The 14,826-nt window shown below is 33.9% G+C and overlaps 3 protein-coding genes across 3 annotated transcripts; 2 read left to right on the top strand and 1 right to left on the bottom strand.

The window, feature by feature from the left end:
• Nucleotides 1-300: 300 nt before the first annotated feature.
• On the bottom strand, nt 301-3,392 carry LOC143427107 (malonyl-CoA decarboxylase, mitochondrial). The gene is made up of 10 exons (XM_076901008.1): nt 3,165-3,392; nt 2,387-2,527; nt 2,102-2,242; nt 1,857-2,009; nt 1,642-1,795; nt 1,419-1,558; nt 1,207-1,342; nt 916-1,128; nt 732-837; nt 301-643 (listed from the first exon to the last, which is right to left on the bottom strand). Exons 1-10 carry the CDS (start codon nt 3,387-3,389, stop codon nt 514-516), a joined length of 1,539 nt encoding a protein of 512 aa, XP_076757123.1. The 5' UTR covers nt 3,390-3,392; the 3' UTR covers nt 301-513.
• Nucleotides 3,393-4,044: 652 nt separating this feature from the next.
• Nucleotides 4,045-7,291, top strand: LOC143427022 (uncharacterized). Its single transcript, XM_076900815.1, has 7 exons — nt 4,045-4,168; nt 4,289-4,446; nt 4,729-4,885; nt 4,972-5,556; nt 5,643-5,933; nt 6,041-6,276; nt 6,785-7,291. The coding sequence occupies exons 1-7, from the start codon at nt 4,102-4,104 to the stop codon at nt 6,821-6,823; spliced, it is 1,533 nt and encodes a 510-aa protein (XP_076756930.1). The 5' UTR covers nt 4,045-4,101; the 3' UTR covers nt 6,824-7,291.
• A 473-nt stretch (nt 7,292-7,764) lies between these two features.
• On the top strand, nt 7,765-14,146 carry Raptor (regulatory associated protein of MTOR complex 1). Its single transcript, XM_076900223.1, has 23 exons — nt 7,765-8,122; nt 8,269-8,371; nt 8,782-9,023; nt 9,103-9,249; nt 9,322-9,506; nt 9,580-9,639; nt 9,740-9,840; nt 9,911-10,044; nt 10,119-10,502; nt 10,578-10,652; nt 10,731-10,988; nt 11,077-11,220; nt 11,305-11,560; nt 11,657-11,698; nt 11,897-12,042; nt 12,111-12,208; nt 12,286-12,394; nt 12,478-12,641; nt 12,736-12,906; nt 12,983-13,224; nt 13,295-13,459; nt 13,542-13,824; nt 13,950-14,146. Exons 1-23 carry the CDS (start codon nt 7,964-7,966, stop codon nt 14,143-14,145), a joined length of 3,864 nt encoding a protein of 1,287 aa, XP_076756338.1. The 5' UTR covers nt 7,765-7,963; the 3' UTR covers nt 14,146.
• The last annotated feature ends 680 nt before the right edge of the window (nt 14,147-14,826 follow it).

Raw genomic sequence — 14,826 nt, 5'->3', positions numbered from 1 at the left:
TAGATGTTAATTTTTGATAAACGGTGAATTTCAATAAGTTTAACCTTATTGTATATATTAGTTAGAAATTTGTAAGTGTAAAATGAAATTTACATTTCAGAGATAAAAAACGGCACAAGCTTAAAAATTATATACAAATAAATAAACTTTTTGAGTTTAAACGTATTTTATTTTTAAATTTTCTAACAACACCGTATAACATAAAATAATTAACCAGAATAATAAACATGAATTGAAGTTCTATTGAAAAACAATTTTCATAATATTTGGCTCTTTGTATCGATCATACACATATATATTTTCAAGTACACTAGACTTTGTTTTTTGAACTTTCATCTTTTTTCAATATGTACATATATTATACATTGCTATTGAAATTATATATGACTCAATTCCATTTCTATTTTATATACAACTGTACCGTCACTCGAAATATCTTTCCCTGCATTATATAGTCTTACCGTTTTTGTAGTTCCAATGAAAAATAATCATCGGAAACCATTTTATGGCTTATTATACTTGTAAAATTGGTTTCATAATTTTTTCGTGTTGCGTAGCAAGGTCAATTACATTTTCAGAAGCGTTTATGGAATAATTTTCAATGTAATTTTCACTGTTTTTTTCACATTTGTCCAGGTAGTATCTGTTGAAACGAATATTTAATTAAATGTAAGGCATATTAAATATTTAAAATAGAAGTATACATTATAACTGAAGATTAAATTGTTTACCTATAATTTACCATAATTCCACAGCTATTACCAACACCACGAGGTGAAGGATCAGCCAACCAATTTATTCTCCACATAACAGCTCCATTTCGAAGATGGAAGTTTGCTGTAGTATATCAAATTGTTAAGTTATTATTCGCCTTTTTATACTATCGTCAGAATTAATTTACAACAATCAGCTTACCAACACTATTTAAAGCATAGTTTCGTCTCTTTTCCCGATACAGATACCATGCACATGATCGCAGTAATGGTTTTTTTAAGACCTCGCATACTTCACTGTCACGAGTCCATAACGAATTATTAAAAATATTCTTTAGTCCCAAAACAACGTTATTTGTCTTCAAAACATTTTGTATAGATTCATATTCTTCGTTTGTAAAGATGTTACGTATGTCTATAATATATTTATTGTAACAGTATACTATTTTTTTGTTGTTTTTAAATTTTTTAAATTCGAGTAAATCGTGATTACCTTGCCTTGCTTTCTCTAAAAGCCAAGTTCTAAAATTTGGTATTGGTGATAAGGTAGACAATTCATGTATCATAGGAAACTCGGATATCACTCTCTTTGCTACTTCTTTTATCAGGTAATTACCAAGTTCAATACCCTAGGAAAGTGAGATAAATAAATAAATACTTTGCTTACTTTATAAATAATACTATAATTATTATTTATTTGTTTACCTGTAATCCTGTCTGCGTAGAAGTTATGGAATAAAATATTGCAGACTTTATTTTGCACTTATCCTCTTCTAGAAATGTTATTTCTTTTTTAGGACCACCGAGAATTCTGACCTTTGCTTCCTCAATACCATTTACACTGCCTGCACAACAGTACATAATACATATTACTTATTGTATTGTTGCACTTAAATCTTATAAAATATTGTACATCGAAATAATGTACCTGGTATAATGTCACATAATGCTGTATGTAGAACAACAAGAGGTTCTCGTGGCATAGATGGATGTGTAAAAATATAGCATCTTCTGTATGGTCCAACTCGTTGCTTCAAATCTAACCAATTTCTTATGGGATGTATTGCTTCATACTCTGAAATCTTATTACTTTTTTACTAATAAATAGCAAGTACAGAATGTTAAAATAATTAGATATATTACCTTTTGTAGAATGTCACACGCACTTTGCCATGTTATTCTTTCTAAATGTAAAAATCCTACTGAGAACCATAGTAGCAACAAATCGCGTAGAGTAATATTTAATTGCTGTATTATAATATTCTCATCTGTGTCTTTAGTTTCCAATATTAATTCCTGGTAAAAATATTTATAAAAAATTTAATAACACACTCATAATTAGAGTAGAGTCAGAAATGTAAATTTAAGTATCATTTTATATTACTTACTAAAACATCTGTCCTCAAATCGACAAGAAACTTAACACCATTCTCAAGTCTTCCAATTATAACAAACAGCCATTGATATTCCGGTGTAAGAACACCTTTCAAATTTCGCTCATAAGAAATTATTCGTCTCTCATTGTCAGACTGAAACGAAAAAGCAAACTGATACAATCGTAATTATTCTTTATACACCACCACAGTTTTCATATCACTATAATTAATAACAGTTCGATATTAAACAAATATAAGTATTTTCTTTTCATATATTATAAGAAAATATACACAAACCTCTGTAGAAACCAATTTCTCTGCTATGGCACATATAGCGTCATGTTGAACTGCATATTTAGATGCCAGAGTTCGTAAAACTTGTTGTCTGCCTTTTTTGGTACTTTCATAGTATTGGGTACACAAAGTACGAGCTTTGTTCTAAAATCCATAAAATGTTATGACATTACACAGTGATTTTAGTATACATATCATACATATTGTCAGTCAGTAAGCTTGATAAGTGTTAATGTTTACGCCCACTTGCAAAATTTAGATCTGGTTATTTTTTTATATAGGTACATACTTCCTATCAACCAGTGCTAAGTGGATGAACAATTACATGTACAAAAAGTATTTTAGTAGCTGTAAATTTCATAAGAGGAATATCAAGTGGTCTTTTTAAGTGATTCGTGGCATCTTTCAAAAAGAGTCACGATTTACGCGTTCATTAAATAAATTAGCAAATTATACAAGTTTCAAACTACACAGCTACACATTGGTTAAGCAAAATAGGTTATATCTATGGAAAACCGATGTTGTTAACAAAAGACTGGTACGTTACATTGAAAAATAAATATAACTGAACTAAACATAATATTTACTTATTTATCTTTGGTACAGATTGTTTCGTAAAAACGAAATATAACAAATTTCAAAGGTAACCAAAAATGTAGAACCTACTTTTCAAATACAATTATTAGAAAAAAAAAAAAGAAGAAATAGATCGTAGAAATAATATTTACTTAAGATCGATCGCTACGCGTTCAGATATTAAATAAAACTAAACATCACTAACCTCGATAATCCAAGTGCTAACGTTGGTGTTTTTAAATTTGAAAACCTCTTTCAATTGCTCGTCGAAGACACTAACATTTTCACAGCTGGTCGAAGCTTGACGCAGACCTCGAACAGAAAGAAGTCTTTGGATCTCTTTTGTCGCGCCACATCTCGATGGAACTTTGTTACTATAAACAACGACCAAAGTTTCCAAATGAATGCCTTTAAGTATCATATTTAACATCGATGCGAGTTTCGCAAATGCGTTAAGGGATACAGTCTCAAACAACGATTTTGCGATATATCTTCGAAATTAAAAACAACCACATTTCTTAAATAAATTCTTAGCAATTCTTATAAAACATCGCATGCATATGCATCCTCGCTATTAAAATGTAAATCAAAAGGAAATGATCGAACGATATTTCAATTAACCACGTATTCCTGGTACGTACATTGAAACATTTGGCCAATCGAAGAGCTGAATGATAATCTGAACCGATGTAATGATAAACAAATCGTGAAGATAAGTGAAAATGATTCTCCTCTAATTCTAGATTGAAGAAATGCTATTTCTTTATTCGAACGAGCATGGGTTTCCTTAGCTGCGCTGGTTATTTAATCTAGAGAACTTATTCGAAAGAGATTTATTAAAATTGTATTACTTTTATCATATGATACAGGATAAAAACAGTAGAGTACGAAAAACTGTTCTTAAATGATTCCATTCTTCTCTATTTACCAATCTACCTCTGTTATTTGTTCTGTTTGTCGTCTGGCATAGTTTGACGAATTGTTGAAAAGAATGCGTGTAATGCGATGCAGTTGGCAATCATTAGTGCATACTGAAATGGTGTTATGGTCAGAGACATCATGATGATACGTATTTAATTGCAGATCGATTGGAAAATATACTCGTCGAGCCCTTTCGTAAATAAATGTGACCACTTTTATCGATGTACAGAATGCAGATAGTGCATTTTTCGTGGGGTCTCATTTGGTATATTTTGTCCACTTATCAAGGTATCCTCGTATTATGTGTAATCGTTTTTCTGCGTGACATTACTTCGTGTTGTTGTTATCTGTTCTACATTTTGACAAGCTTCAAACACGTACAGTATTAACTTTTTGTTTCTGTTGTAGTTAATGCTGTCGAATACGTTACATTGTCCCACGATGGTCCTGTGGTATTAGGTGGGACCATTACATTTAAAGCCGACCTCTTCGACAATGACAGAAGACCGTCAGGATCATTTAAGTATGCCTGGAGCGATAACGCATTAACTCCACATGTGTACGAGGTTGATATCTCTTTTATCTTGCACGTTATCAAAATCAGTTACTAAATTGTACGATAATTATTGTAATGGTACGGTTGTTATGTTTGCGCAAGAAATTGTGGGTCATTAACATGTTTTTCTAGATGCTGTTATTGCTGATATAGTATTTTTATAAATGTATATTTTTAGAGTGCATTAAATGCTAATTTTAATGTTTTATAATAGAACTATAACAGAAGTTTTATCTTGATGATATAGCGAGATACGTATCAATGTTTCTAATGTCACAATTTTAATCTTCAGACAGAATATACGTCAAATACAACGACATACTGGAATTTAACTATAGCACCTGAAAATTATACAGTTGGAGTATACGAAGTTAAAGTAATCGTTTGCGAATATATGTTATTTCATTGCCAGGAAGTCACTAGCGCTCTTATTAAATTTTACGTTACTCGTAAGTTGTACATTTTTTTTTTTGGATAATTCTTTATTTAATTCTTTTGCTCTTACAAGTTACTTCAGCTCGTTGTCTTTTCATAGAATTTCTTAATGGAGAGATTGAAGTTTTACAACGCAATAAAACATCACTGGATACGTATGTTTCCTCAGCATCTGAAGCGAATGTGACGATAAACATAAGACCAGGGGATATGGACTATCTTATGAAAGCCACGACAGTATCAATTTATTGGTTTATAGACTGCAAATATTTTGGTCAAACTAACGATTTAAGTTTTCTTTACAATTTCACAACTCCCGATACATCTCACACGATAGAAGCACTAGTGATCGCGTCGCACGATTTACCAACTACAACCGTTCCACCTACAACAACTACTTCGCCAATAATAACAACTGTTCAACCTAATGTAACTGTGCCAAATATTACAACATATAATGTTACAGTGGAGGAAGTGGCAACTACTACTGTGCCTAGTAACAATGCGACTGTAAAAGCAATGTTAACTTCCACGGTAACAGTAGCACCTCAAGACGATGCATTGAACACTAGCATTTCCACTACGAACAATGTTTCTTTACCTTACATCTGTTCCAACTCTTCGATAATTCCTCCAGATCCTAATAAAACGTACGGGCACTTTGTAAAGAAACTGGACATTCGTGGTGAGTAAAGTATCACATAATTACACGGTATATAATAATGTTTTCGATACAATATACTGTAATGTAATATTTGTGATTAATTGTAGCACCTATAATGAATATAACAGTAGAGGGTACAAATTGGATTCAACCGTGGGCTATGCTATCACTGAATGTAACGTGTAAGGGTTCAGGGCCTTTCAATAAGTGCCTTCAATTTCATAGAGGAAAATATAATATTACCGGGAATGAAACGTGCGACAATGGAGTTCACATCTCTTCTTGTAACTTTTCCATCATCCATTATTTCTTGGAACCTAGTGTATATACAATATTAATTGTTTTAAATAATGATGTCAGCAAACAAATTTATCCCTTGACGATAAACATTTATAAAGGTACGACGCATTATAAGTATTAATAATGACGATAATAATATTAATCTTCATCTATTATGAAATGAAAGTTAACTATTTTGATTATCTTTGTCAAATGTATTTTGCAGTGGTAACAAAACCGCAATTATCAGTGATTGTGGTGCCCGTTTCTTGCTCACTAGCCGCAATGGTACTAATTATATTTGGCATTGCGTATTATATACAAAGTAGAGCAAGGTTTACAGTGGAAGTCGCTGACTTCGACTTTGGCCAGAATAATCCGGAGATAGAATACAAAACATTCAGAGAACGGTTACGAGATTCGTTTAATAACGCTATAAGACCAGGAAGCAAACGGATAAGTGTACGCCAGCCCTATTATGGCAGCATGAATCACTAACAAGTACAGATTGTGCAAACTACATAGACTTTGATCGCTAGCGACAGATTAAAACGCACATTGCAAGAAATCATTGTAACAATTCCTCTTATTCGACAAGATGTTCATTGGATTCAATGATAATTTCTTCTCTTATACGAAACAGAAGAAATTACAAATATTTTATGCGACGCTGACCGTAACATTTTCTCATTCTCGTTTCTCATTACTCATATACGTTATTAGCTTGAATTTGACTCGCTCTTATAATCGAGTTCTCAACAATTTGCTAGAAAATTATATTATCAGTTTCGTACATGTCTTTTGTCGTGCACTTTCATACTGGTTCAAACATTTTGCCTGATTTTTTTCCTCTTCATGTCTACGCTTTTTATTGCACTTCGTCTCACTTACAAATTTGCTTTCCCTTTTATTTATAACGCATATACATTCTTTAATTTCACGAAGTAATCGAAAAATTGTTTAATTCCAGGGTTATAAGCCTCTTAGTAATCCGGAAAATCTTCAGTAGCGTTTAGAATGGAGAAGGCTGCGAATGAAAATCATGTAGACGGATTAATGAAAGAAATTCAAAAGGAAAGTAAACAAAATCGATATCAAGAAAGCTCTCGGAATTATATCCTACAGTATTCTTAGGTACCAAATAATTTTATCAGACAATTATCGATTACTATACCACTAAAGATGTGAGTTAATTCATTCCATGCGATTCACGGATAAAAATTAAAATTGTACATAGAAGAAATAACGTATAGGCTGTGACATAGTACGCGTTGAAACATTGCTTCTGACGTTTCGTATAAAGTATACAGTTTACTCATTTTTTCAAACATCATTTCTCGAATTCGAATACTTTAGAATCTTACTAGAACACACGTTTCGCACTTTTAGCGTGTCCTATTTTTAGTTAACCGATTTATGTACTGTTTTACTCTTGTGTCACAATAAAAGTATGGGTAAGCATGCAATCGTAAACATATATTGTAGGCCACTAATTTGATAAACAAGAAACGCATAATGTGCATTCGAATAATATATATACATATATTTTAGTGCGATTTTTTCTGTCTGTATATATGCTTTTACGCACGTGCAGACATTTACACATTCGTATATAGTATTACGTTCAATTATACATACAAATATATATATATAGATGTTTAACATATTTAAGAAATAAGATATTCACCTCTAAAACAACTCACGAACATAAATAAATCAAATTGTAATTTCTATAATTTAATTATAAAGCGACCTCTACTAACAGTATTTAATAAATAAAACTGTTCTTGTAAGATTATCGCTGTTCCTTCCGATCGTGTATGTTCAAATCTGTTTTTATTATGGAAAAACGCGGGGTAAATGGAGGTGACACGTGGCGCCATCTGCGAGCGATCGTCGTAACCAAAATAACCTACGCGTCCGCGAGAGTTGATTGGTAATATCGTTAAGGATGTAAGATGGCGGACGATGAAGTAAACTTACGAAATTGTGCTCTGTTAAAAGACGTTTGTGCGCTTGTCATTTATTGAATATTGTCAGCTGCTGGTTTCTGTCCACGTTCGTGTAACGTCGATCGAAGATCGTTTAGGGACGAAACGTGTCGCTCGTAAGAATACGGTGTAAATTAGTCCCGAGCCACGGGCCTGCGATGTCAGTAATCGCCTCGAAACCATGCCACGAGGAAGAGAATTCGAAGTCGACCGAGGAGGACGATTGGAGGATGCAGCTAGCGTTCTGCAAGCCGCGGCACACGGCCACGATCGAGGGTGTGAATTGTATCACGCAGACATGGAGGATGAAAGAACGGGTTTGTTGTTTTTCTGTTTCATTTTTTTTTTTTTTTCTTCTTCCTTGGTCAGTCGATGCGTGGACTGAAAAATTCAATCGACGCCTCGCGAGTTCGCAGGACGGTTCCTCGAGTCTCTCTCTCCATCTATCCTTTTTTCATTTCAGATGAAAACCGTGAGCGTGGCTCTAGTTTTGTGTTTGAACGTCGGCGTTGATCCACCGGACATTGTCAAGACCCAACCATGCGCACGTCTCGAGTGTTGGATCGGTATTTATTCTCGTTTATTTACATACCCACAATTCCCCGCTGCCATTGCCATTATGTAATGCGTTTGGAGGTTATGCATGTGCATGACAGCATATTTCTAAATGAATGTCATTTTAGTGACTAACTGCTAGGTGGCGTTATATTTACCGCTAGCTTGTGTATCGTTCGTGTAATCCTTTTTTTACACTCCATTCGAATTTGTTTGAAGTCTGTTTCATATCATCTTCATTTGTTTTTTATTTTCTGCTTGTAAAAATATTGTAATCTTACACCGACAGTAGTTGTTCAGCGATTGTGTTTATAACAGATATTTTTTTAACTATTTTTGTGAGTAATTTGTATGGAGAAAGAAATCGAAGGCATAATTAGTATTGATTGTTATGAAAAATAATGATGTTCTTTTTGTACAGATCCTTTATCGGTGAGCCCGCAAAAGGCGTTGGAAACTATAGGTTCTAATTTGCAAAAGCAGTATGAACGGTGGCAACCAAGGGCTCGATACAAACAAAGCTTAGATCCCACTGTTGAGGAAGTTAAGAAGTTGTGTACTTCTTTGAGAAGAAATGCGAAAGAGGAAAGAGTTCTTTTTCATTACAATGGTCATGGTGTTCCTAAGCCTACTAGTAACGGTGAAATATGGGTTTTTAATAGGGTCAGTAAAATGGAACTTGTTAAATACATTTCTACTGGTAAATTAATAAATAATTTATGTGATGAAATTGTTATTGCAGACGTATACACAATACATTCCTTTGTCTGTGTACGATTTGCAGACATGGATGGGTGCGCCGAGCATTTATGTATATGACTGTTCTAATGCAGGTATTATTGTTGAGTCTTTTCAGCAATTTGCAGAGCAACATGAAAAAGAATACGAGGTAAAAGGGTTCGGTAAAGATTGCAATCGAAGGTAACTGATTGCATGTAAAGTATAAAATGTCGTTTTACAGATGGAAAAACAGGCAGTTCAACAGAATCGTGCAACTGGAGTTGCAGGCGCCACAGCGCCGTCCTATAAAAATTGTATTCAATTGGCAGCGTGTGCAGCTAATCAGATTTTACCTATGAATCCTGATTTACCTGCGGATATATTTACATCGTGTCTTACAACCCCGATAAAAATTGCATTAAGATGGTAAGAGGAAAATATCATTTACCGGATGTATATCATATTGTTATAATAATTGAAAATTTACCTTTTCAAATAGGTTTGTAATGCAAAATACATCGAAATTGGTACCGAAAATATCGTTAGATTTAATTGACAAGTAAGAATATTTCCTGTATTAATTGAGGAAGTGAAGGCATACAATATTATCTTTAATAAAGTGAATCAATAAAATTATAATAAATGTAAAAATATTTCAGAATTCCAGGACAGTTGACAGATAGAAGAACTATGTTAGGTGAACTTAATTGGATATTTACGGCGATTACAGACACTATAGCGTGGAATACATTGCCAAGGGGTAAGTGTACGGTTTATTATTCATAAAATATACAAGTGACGAATAATTAAATATTATGTCTGGTTTATAGATTTATTTCAGAGATTATTCAGACAAGATTTATTAGTTGCTAGTTTATTTAGAAACTTCTTACTTGCTGAGAGAATATTGCGTTCTTATGATTGCACTCCAGTTTCCTGTCCAAAACTACCACCTACTTATCAGGTAAATTATTCTGATATCCTAAATATTATTTCTTGGTAAAAAACTTTTAATAAGTTAATTTATCATAAATTTAGCATCCTATGTGGCAAGCTTGGGATTTGGCACTTGATCTTTGCTTAGCTCAATTACCATCTATTCTTGAAAACGAAGATCAGTTTGTGCATTCTCCCTTTTTCGAAGAGCAACTGACAGCCTTTCAAGTATGGCTTACGCTTGGTTCTAAAAATCGGAATCCACCAGAGCAACTGCCAATAGTGCTACAGGTGCTATTAAGTCAAGTTCACAGACTAAGAGCATTAGAATTATTAGGACGTTTTCTGGACCTTGGTCCATGGGCAGTGAACCTGGCTCTTAGTGTGGGCATTTTCCCATATGTTTTAAAGTTACTTCAGAGTAACGCTAGAGAACTGCGCCCGTTACTCGTTTTTATTTGGGCGAAGATTCTTGCAGTCGACAGTGTAAGTGTTCAAATCATAAATCATATTGAAAATTCGTATTATAAATTATTCTTAATTATTCAATATATATTTTAGACTTGTCAAGCAGATTTGGTACGAGATGGAGGGCATAAATATTTTTTATCCGTTCTTCAAGATACTTCTATACCGGTATTTTTATATTTAATTCGATCAATCAATTGGAGAACTTCTGTATTCTAATTTTATTCTAATTCCATTCTATCTTAGAGCGAACATAGGACGTTGGCAGCATTCGTTTTGGCCAGTATTGTAAACGACTATCGTCCAGGTCAAGTAGCTGCAAATCACGGTAGTCTCGTTTCAATTTGCTTAGAACAACTGGGAGATTCAAATGCTCTATTACGACAATGGCTGTGTTTATGCCTTGCAAGGCTTTGGCACAATTATGATAAAGCAAGATGGTGCGGAGTTCGAGACATTGCTCACGAGAAGTTGTTCACACTATTACAGGATCCAGTTCCTGAGGTATCAAATATATGCGACTCTGTTTATTCGATATTTTAATATTTGTACATAAAGGACATTAATATACATAAGAAAAAAAATCACTCAGGTTCGAGCAGCTAGCGTTTATGCCTTGGGTACATTTATAAATAGCGTAACAACACGAAGCGAGCATGCAAATAATATCGATCAAATCATTGCTATGACGCTCATTAATACTATATCTCATGATATGTGCCCCTTAGTTAGAAAAGTATGTAAGTCTATTATATAACAAATATTTAATTCTCGATTATTAAATTTGACTTCTCTAATATTGAATAAAACGTATTTGCAGGAGTTAGTAGTAGCACTTCAATGGATGGTTTTACACTTTGAAAATTCTTTTGTAACCTTAGCGTTGGCTGAAGAAAATAGCCGAAAAGATCTAGTTGTAGAGACACTATCACCATTTAGTGGGATGAGGCGTATTAGTTCTAGGGATAGATTAAAAATGCTTTCGTCGAACAACACGTACAGTGCAGACAGCACAGATGGATTCGGTCAGGATCGTATTAAGAGAGTGTCGTCCTCGTCGTCTATCAGTAGTTTAGGTAAGTGATAAAACGTGTTGCTTTCAGCTAGAGCTACTAGCTTTATATGTCGGATTTTCGATAACAATTCCTTGTATTGTTTCATTCGTGTACCAGGAAATAATTGGGAGTTCGTGAGGAAACCTTGCGAGTCACTTGGTAATAATGATTGGAAATTCCATTGCATGTTCGTACATAGTTCATCCTTCATTTTTTTTAGATTTTGTAATTTTTTATTTATAGCTAATGTTATATCACTATTCTCTTATCTAGAAGCACATTATCGTAAAGACCAGATACTTGTCTGTTAATACTAAGCAACAAAGAACTAAAAAGATCGTGTTTTATTTCTTGTAGGGCATAGTTCTCTGGGAAATTTACCAAGTCTTTCCTACGGTAGTGTATATATGAAATTATGGCACGGACTATGCAGCCTTGACAGTGATCCCCACCCTGCAGTTGCTGTCATGTCTCAGAAAGTCACAAACCATATTCGAAATCAGGTAAAAGTCATGTCTTATTAAAAAAAATTTTATAAATATAAACATTTCTAAATATCAATTTATCACAGGTTAAAGAATCTTCTGCACCTAAGGAAGTAATGGAAACAAAAATATCTTCATCGTTATCTCTTCCACCTTCCCCGTCAAATCGTACTACATATTTAAGGTGAGCTGATGTTTCATCATTTTTGTGTATGAGTTTTACATTTTGATTTACGTCTAACTCGCTTGTTTTGAATAAAGCAATAGTAAAGGGGAATCGCCACCTACAGTAAATTCTGGTAGCGATTTGTTACGTTCGTCCAGAATACCGTCGCATGCGAATCGTTCAAGGAAACCAATTCCAAATACAGTAAGCATTAGCTAATACATCGTTTAGGAACAACGTAATATTTTATTTGTATTCGTTATTATCTTAATATTACATTGTTGCAGATATCTGAAGAAACAGACGAAGTTGCTGGAATTAAAACACCGTTAACAACTTCAAAGTTCGTTGAATGGAGTTGCGCTCAATTTGCTCAACCTGTTAGTTTAGAAACTGAAACTGAATCAATGAACGATATGGAAAGCAGAGCTCATTATGAAAGGGAATGGCGGTAAGAGTGTACAATGGCATTTGAGCAAAGCATAAACTTTATATTCGAAGAAGACTCGTTGCAAACGTTAGAAAGAATTCTTTTTAATGTTTAGATATTTAAGAAATAAGAGACAAAGACGTGAGGCGAAAGAAGAACAATCACGTGCAGTACAAAGTAGAGTAGAATCCCAAATATTTCACGCAAGATGTTCGCACTCTCCAGAAGTTTTAATGTTTCATCCATTTGAGCCTCATCTGGCTGTAGCATTGAAAGATTCCTTCGGGTATTTCAATTTTAATGTACTACAATTCTACTTGACGAGAAATGGAATATTATTTAAAAGTGTTATTTATTTATAGAATATGGGACTACCAAACTGGTGCAAAATTAACGTATTATCCAAGTCGTGGTAATAAAATGTCACGTATTACTACATTGGAGTTCATCAATGCTCACGATGTAACGTTATTAATGGCTGGTTCTGACGATGGTTCAGTAAGAGTGTGGAAAAATTACAGCAGCGTGTTAAACCGCGATCCGGTTTTACTCACTGCTTGGCAAGCAATGGCCGATATACAACCTGCAACGAAAGCAACGACTGGTATGTATACGTATTCTGAAATGGAAATATGTCTACCGTGGTTGTATACATTAATTAAAATTGTTTGTAGCAACAGCTGGATTGGTTACTAAATGGGAGCAAAAATCGCTTACGTTAGCTGTAACCGGCGATGTTCGTATTGTTAGACTCTGGGATGCGGAGACAGAGTTGAAGAAGCAAGATATACCGACAGGTGCTGATTGTTGCGCAACATGCATTGATGTCGATGGCGTAGGTGAGTTCTTTATGAGCTTTAAGAGATGTAACTTTTTATGGTGTAATTATATTTCTTACATATTTTATTTAATTGCGAATAGGTGCAATGATGGCAGTAGGTTGCGGAGATGGTTCGGTTCGTTTGTTCGATAGAAGATTACCCCCACTAGAATCAAGAGTTATGATTTGGAGAGAGCACACAGCCTGGGTGCTGGGCACGTCTTTGAGAAAATCTGAAAGATCTACACCACAATTGTTTACTGGATCATCTTCCGGAGATATCAGAATATTTGATCTTAGAAAAAATTCTTCTGTAAACACTGTACAAATTACACAAGGTATTACTGCATTAGCGGCACATGAGATGGCTGATATTTTTGCTTGGTAAGTTTCATGTGATTTCAAAAATAATAAATGCTTAACGTTAACTCTCTTCTCTTTTACTTTCGATTAGGATTGTAGATGATACTAGAAAGTTTGTGGTTTAATTGTGCTTGTGTATGTTTCAGTGGATCAACAAATCACTGCATCAGTGTGTATAACACAACGGGTCACCATTTAAACACGATAAAATTCCATGAAGGATTCATGGCTACTCGAATTAGTCCTGTAAGTTGTCTAAGTTTTCACCCTTATCGTGTGACTCTGGCGGCTGGGTGCGTAGACAGTACTATTACGGCATACGTGTCTGAGCCACGCAGATGACTAATAGAGATGGAATTATTGTAAAATTATTTTTACAAATGCAGATCCATAGTACTTGATATCCTCAGCATTAATAGTCAGTAAAGGAGAAATGCAAGGGGTAATGTAATGGAGTCCGTTTAAAGAATGAGAATGTTAATTATTATTCTTCATTTGTTTGCGTTCTTCTACTGTTTTTCTCTCTTCTTACGTAAAAAAAAAGCCATTCAATCACAATTAGTTCGCATAAAGGAACTAACAATAGCTTCTGTGACTAAAAGAAAATCTGTGAGTAAAGTAACCAAAGTCTGTTAAGACGACCAAAGAAAAGCTCCATAATACATACAAATTATATGTACAAGGGCAATGTAATATTTTGAACACAGTCAAAAGAAATGTCGTGTTCTCATGAGTAGTGATGCATAATATATGCAGATGTGATGCAACGAAAAAGATATGAATGCATGTACGAATGTATTTAATATTTAATAAAGCTTGTAACATTCGCAAGGAAATAACCTTGATTATTGTGCCATGCAGAATTAGTTTCAATTAGATTTACGAAACATGCTTTCTTCTCAGTTCTGACGATGAAACATTCAATTTTCTTCGCGTTTTAATTATTTCTTCCTTTTATTTTCTTCTTTCCTCATTTTCTACTTTTGGGAAGTTTTAGAGAAAGAAAGAGAGATAGAGAGAGAG

The sequence above is a fragment of the Xylocopa sonorina genome, chromosome 9 (assembly GCF_050948175.1).
Source record: "Xylocopa sonorina isolate GNS202 chromosome 9, iyXylSono1_principal, whole genome shotgun sequence".
NCBI classification, from domain to species: Eukaryota; Metazoa; Arthropoda; class Insecta; order Hymenoptera; family Apidae; genus Xylocopa; species Xylocopa sonorina.
This window is presented reverse-complemented; position numbering and strand designations above follow the sequence as displayed.